The 6529-nt window shown below is 55.4% G+C and overlaps 1 protein-coding gene across 1 annotated transcript; it reads left to right on the top strand.

Moving 5' to 3' along the window:
- Positions 1-3574: 3574 nt before the first annotated feature.
- PODANS_7_10800 (uncharacterized protein) lies at positions 3575-6503 on the top strand (the record flags this gene model as incomplete). The annotated part of the gene is made up of 2 exons (XM_001908413.1): positions 3575-4307; positions 4372-6503. 2 exons carry the CDS (start codon positions 3575-3577, stop codon positions 6501-6503), a joined length of 2865 nt encoding a protein of 954 aa, XP_001908448.1.
- Between the last annotated feature and the right edge of the window lie 26 nt (positions 6504-6529).

Here is a 6529-nt window from a genome sequence, read left to right as displayed (position 1 = left end):
CACCACCACTACTACTACTACTACTACTACTACTACTACACCCTCTTGGGAAGGGGGGAACGTACGCCCATAAACTGCTTCATCTGCCGCTTTTGGATGCGGTCGGCGAGGATTTGCTGTTCGGAGTTTGTGAGGCTTTTCACATCTTTATTAGCGACATTCTTGCGGGGCTGAGGGGAAAGGAAGGGGGAGCGGGGGAGGGAGAGGACATACCCGTCCATTTTGGTTGTGTGGGTTGTGTGGTTGTGGTGGTTGTGGTGGTTTGACGATGGTAGGCAGCGATGATGTCGATTGAGACTGAGCTTCCACCAGGTGTTATCGCCGATAAGAAATTTCCGTGCCTTGGGACTGTTAAAAATGGTCTGTGCGCAGCGTTTGTCCTATGACGAAGGGGAGCGGGTTGTGCCGAAGCCGAGCCGGCAGGCCGGGGAGGTGGGTTCATAGCAACAGGAATCTTTCACCATATGGGGATGTTTCAAAAAAAATGGCATTTTTTGGGGGAGTTTTTCGGTTAATGGGGCAAGAGCGGTGAGTGAATTGGGGAGTTGGGTTGTGTACAATGAGAGGGGATGGGGAGTCCACTATGTGTTAATATGATATGAGGCTGGAGTTTCCCCTGCATCTGGATGACTTTGTGTTGAGGTAGGCTTCTCTTGAGCATATCCGCTGGGCTATTCATCATGTTTGGTGGTCTCTTAGTAAACGTGTTGAACATCCGCGAATATCTTAAGCCGGTGTTTTCCTCTGGAGAATCCCCTTTCTGGTACAGACTTGGCCCGCATATCTAGATGGAGATGTAGGGATGGCCAATCAGAGATGCCCCAAAGGCGCCGGCAGCAAGCTGAAGGAAGAACGACCTATGACGTTGGCAGAGAGAGCTCGTATCACTCGAGAGGGCTGAGAGATGAAACAAGCGCTTTTGCTTCTGGTCTGGAAGAAGGAAGAATATTGATTACCTACCTAGCTATATTGCGGGGTCTGGATGCTCTGGAGTTGAGGTTCCAGAGTCTCTTGTAAAAATTAAAAATGTGACCTGTAAGGTACCACCAAGCATCTGCCGCACTGTGTTGAAATTCAAGCGGGTGCACATGACCCCCAGAATGGCGGATGATGGGGTCGACCATAACCAGCCCGTCGCGAATCAAACCCGCTGGAAACCAACGACCCAGAACTCTGGGGAGGCTATAGGAGGCCACCATCATCCTCGGCCGCATCCGGCGCCTGGTTTCTCCAGGCCTACCTTACCCGCCAGCGAGGGAGGTTGCAAACCTGCTATAGATCGCCAGCGTTATTGCGTCTGTTGCCGGCGGCGGCGGCGGAGGGAGGTTGCGCTAATGGATCCCTGCAGGATCGAGCAGTTCCCCAAATCGAAGAGCTGAACAACACATCGCGATGGGGAGAGGCTTTCTTGCTCGATATTTTCCATGCAGGGTCAGCTGACGACAAGCCAATTGCAGCCGCATACTTGGTGAATAACTGCAGGCAAGCTCTAGTGGACGCTGTCAAGAAGGATTTCATTCACATAACAAAGTGATGAAGGAGGGGCAAAAAGGATGACGAACTCCCCAGAGACACCGCTGTGCTATATTTGGAAAAATATATCGCGTGGCCAGCAAGGGAAGAAAAAGCCGCCGTCAATCTCCGTTTTCCAGTGGACCGGTTTGGCGCTCCAAAAGTTGGGAAAGGCTGGAGTTGGTTCCCGGCGGACAAAATAACAATGAGCGAAAACAAAAGATTCCCCGGAGACGAAAGACTTTGTTTTTTTTTTTTTTTTGCGTTGTTGATTCATAAAAAGCTCAAAATGCACCATCAAACAAGCAGATGCACGTCGCGGCAGCGGCTGTTGGGAAACCACAGTCTAGAAGTTGTCTATTGCTGCAGTGAACCCTACATACGTCATTAGTCCCATCTCTCGATATGGGTTTAGATAGAATAGGTAGATGGCTCCCTCTTCCAGGCTTCAGCTGTTGCTGAGAGTAGCAATTCAGGGACAATTTCCATGGCATCGCTTCCACGATTGGACTGATTTCGTGCGCCATAAGCGACCCCCCAAAGATGGACAAGATCTTCCTGTCGACTTGCAGATGGTGAATCCTGTTCTGGGAAAGCAAGTGTGCTGTAATTCTGAGCAAGGTCTCAAAGTCCCACCACGCCAGGCCAGGTTTGACATGTCTTGTGAGGGCCGAGGCAGAGGCTGGTGCGACAAGCGTGTGCTGCGGCAGGGACCGGGGGAGCTCGACTTCGGGGGACGGAGGAGGGGGGCCAGCTGGGCAGCTGAGCGTTGAAATGGAGGGGTAGCATTTTTGACTGTTGAGAGAGCGTTTCGTTCACGATGGTAGCATGGTGGTTATTATAGCCGTATCAAATGCCGGGATCTGCGGTGAAGATCTCTGTGGTCATTCCCCCTTCTGAAATGCTATTCCCGCGAGCAAACCCATCGAGAAACAAATGGCCAGGTGGTCGCCGGCCAGAATCAAAACCCCTCCCGGGACGGCTATGACTGGGGGGCTTGAAAAAGAGCTGGGCAGCGGGCACGGACGGGCAGGGCTGTCCACTTTGATCCATTGTCCAGAATCCAGAATCGAGCCTCCAAAGAACCACGTCCCTGGCAGCCGCAGTCTTGGGGGAGGGCCTGGCCAAGTCGGAGTCTGCCATCCTTTGTGATTTTCTTGTCTTGGTTGCGGGCACGGCGCTGTATTCTTGAAGCAAACGATCCGTGGTACCTCAGACTCTCCACGTGTAGTGTAACCGGGAATCTAGGTAATCTACCGTGGCGGGTAATGGAAATGAAGAAACGATCTCCAAATACGTGTACTCTCCAATGTTTACTCTTGCAAGAAAAACAACTTGACTCGCTCCAGGCTGGGGGTTACGTACGGAACACCGTTGAGAGAACATCGTCCTGACGCCAAGGTCAGTGCGGGGACAGACTTGGCACTGTGGGCTGGTTCTGGGGCAGGTCGCTGGGGGAAGCTCCTGTCCCCTGTTCATTCTGCCCAAGTGTTCCCCCGGGGCAGTCTTGAAAAGCAACCGGCCGTCCCTCCCTCCTGCGTCGCACACCGGGTCCATTTAATCAAACTCACCTCTGCAAACACGACACGCCCTCCGTCTCGTCCGCACAGCGAATACCCTCCCTCCCCTCCCCGCGCGACATATCGCCGACCGTCGAGCGTCCTTCGAATGTGTCCCCGACCGAGCTCGAATCACTCGAATCCATCCGCCGTCCTTGCCGACTACTACTACTACAAGAAAACGGGGCCCAGCCAGTCGCCGCCGCAGCAGCAACGGGCAGTAACAAGTCCAAGTCAACCACCATCGCGCGTCGCAGAACCCCTACCGACAACTCCATACAACCTCGCCCCACGCGCATAATTGTTTTGGCACCTGCCCACACCCGTCCCGCCGTTTTTGGTTGTTTTTGGTCCCGCCAGCAAGCATAGCAAGCATCGCGATCTGGATTTCTGATTTCCCTCCACATCCCACGTTGAACCTGGCGAACTCCAAGGCAGAGCCCTCAGCCTCGCCAGTGCTGTGGCACTGATTCAGTTGCCAGCCTACGCGCCGACACGCAGCCATGACGTCCGCCGCACTACCAGCACCACACCCGCCTGTTGCTTCCCAGCAGCAGCAGCAGCAGCCCTCCCAGCATCATCATCAACATCAGCACCACCACCAGCATACGCCCTCCACCCCCGCGGCTCCCACCCAGCTGTCATCTGCTGTTTCTCCGCCCAGCAAGCGTGATCTCAAGTCTTGGTGGAAAGGTTTCAAACTCCCTTCCAAGCACCAGGAAGCAAATGGTAACGCAACCTTGTCCACCCCGTCCTGTAACACCAGATCCAAACAGCCCGGAAGGAGACCCATATTTGCGGAGGACATGGAGGGATTGTATAAAGAACTTCCGTCCGCCGCAGTCCTGCTCCAGAACATTGTGCTAGAAGAAGAGAGGCGAGCAGCTCATTCAGCAAGTGCAAACATGAGCCCGCCGCTACCCGAAAGACCGAAGCGACCAGAGGTGCCCAAGTTGGATGCCATCGCCCGCGTCCTAACCTGGCGCCTCAGGAGATTCGCGAGAGGATCGTGCCCAAAACCGTTGTGCCGAGCCGGACCGAAACTAATAGTCGCAGACCAAGCCCGTCCCCAAGGCATCTTTGGTGTTCCCCTCCGGCAGAGCATTACGTATGCCAACGTCGCCATCTCGCTCGTCGACGAGGACGGCAAGAGCTACATCTATGGTTATGTGCCGATCGTGGTAGCAAAATGTGGTATTTTCTTGAAGGAGAGAGGTGCGTGTCCCGTTGTGTACTGTAATCGGGATGGAAGAAAGACGGGCTTTTGTGACTGGGTGTGAGAACTAACATGACGTTGAAGCCACTGAAATTGAGGGCATCTTTCGCCTCAGCGGGTCTGAGAAGCGAATCAAGGAGCTCAAGAACATCTTTGACTCGCCCGATAGGTACGGCAAAGGTCTCGTCTGGGACGGCTACACGGTTCACGACGCCGCCAACGTGCTTCGCCGATACCTGAACGATCTCCCCGAGCCGGTTGTGCCCCTGGATCTTTACGAGAAATTCCGGGAACCTCTGAGAGGGGCCACGAGGCCGGGCGCCGGTGAGGCCGAAGGGCCGCAATTCGTCGAGACGTTCGATATGGACGCCGCCATCAGGAGGTACCAACAGCTCATTACGGAATTACCGCCCCTCAACCGCCAGCTTCTGCTGTACATCCTGGATTTGCTTGCGGTCTTTGCGGCCAAGTCGGACCAGAACAGGATGAATTCGCAGAATCTGGCTGCCATCTTTCAACCTGGCATGCTTTCTCATCCTCACCATGCGATGGCGCCTGAAGAGTACCGGCTGAACCAACTCGTCATCATTTTCCTCATCGAAAACCAGGATCATTTCCTCATTGGCATGCAAGGCACAGGATTGGACGAGAAGACGGCTCAGCAAGTGCAGAACCCCAAGCCTCCGCATACTCCCAACAGGAAGTCTGGGGTTCATCGGTCTGCTTCGACCGCGAGCGCCGGAGCCGAGAGCGTCCGAAAGAATGGGTCGATTCGTAGGAACAAGTCGACCTCTTCAAGACGTTCCATGGCCTCCAACGGCGCCCCGAGTCCTGCGAGCCCAGCTGTTGCCACCACCCCGACCGGTGGACTCAACAGGAGCAACACTGTCCCATCAAAGAAGTCCCCAGCACTACAGGCTGGCAGGTTTGGTAATCGCGGGGAGGCAGTTGTCAGTCCACTGACGCCAATGGCTCCTCCTACCACCGCAGTCATACCTCCCCCAGCAGTGCTAGAAGAAGTTGCTACGCCGGAAGAGACGGAAGCAAACACGCAATTACCGCCAGCGCCGGTACCGGTACCGGTACCGGAAACCACGGCACCAAGCGGGCCACGACCCGAACATCGAGCCGTCCCGCTACCAAACCTGGCTGTGCCAGGTCAGGAGAAGTTGCTCGAGCCCATCTCCCCTGTTCCTGAAGTCACGACACCATCCAAGGAACGGAAGCTGCCAATTTTGTTCCAACGGATTGCCACAAGCGACGGTGAAGGTGGAAAGCCAAACAAGCTGAGGAAGAAAAGGATGCCAGGTAGCGCCAACCCCAGCGCACACAGCTCACAAGCATCACTGTCGCACTCTGCAGCCGCGTCACCAAACACCGAAACACCCAATCCTCTGGAGACAATCTCTTCTGGGTCCAAGCTTGCCATTCCCGGAGATGCTCCAGCTGAGCCAAAGTCGGAAACAGCATCTGACACGACGCCACAGGCGCCAGCACCTCCAGCGCCTCAGCCTACGGTTGCCGATGCAGAAACTCAACACCACACTCTTTTGACGCCCAACGATGCAGAAAACACCTTGAAATCGAAAAAGTCCCCGCCGACGTCGCTGAACAGCTCGTTTAACGAGAGCTCGGACATGGACCAGGTAGATGAGCTGACGGCTGTGACGTCAGAAGTGACCAGTCCTGAGTCGGGAGAAAAGAGCCAAAAGAAGAGATGGCGTCTGTCACGGAAAAAGGAGGACACGGGCCCGTCTTACCCCCCGCTATCCTCTCCCCGGCTGCTCGGAACGCATTCCAACGCCGAAACCAGCACCACGTCGATTGGAAGCTCGGGCTACAAGGGGAGGCAGAGCATGACGGGCGACTCCCTCGATCGGGCCATTGCCAGCGGCGAAGTGTCTTCAGGCGAAGGCGGCGGAAGTGGTGGTAAAGATAAGATCTCGAGCTGGATCAAGAACAAGTACCGTGAGCACAAGGAGAATGTCGAGCAGCGCAGGGCCAAGTCACCGCCTGGTGGCGAGAGGACGGTTTCGATTGGTTCCAGCCTTTTGTCGTCTTCGAGAGGGAAGAGTCTGGATCTTAAGCGGGCAGAGGAGGAGGGTAACAACGTGGCTGGCAGCGGCGGCGTCCCCGCTCCGGCTCCTCCTCCGGCTGTTCCCCCGTTGCCGGCGGCACTACAGCAGGGTACGAATACGGAACCGCAAGAGACGTAGCAACAATGATTAAAGAAAGGGTGGAG

The sequence above is a fragment of the Podospora anserina genome, chromosome 7 (genome assembly GCF_000226545.1).
Source record: "Podospora anserina S mat+ genomic DNA chromosome 7, supercontig 1".
In the NCBI taxonomy this organism is placed as follows: Eukaryota; Fungi; Ascomycota; class Sordariomycetes; order Sordariales; family Podosporaceae; genus Podospora; species Podospora anserina.
Note: the sequence above shows the minus strand (reverse complement) of the source record. Positions and strands in the feature narration are given on the sequence as shown.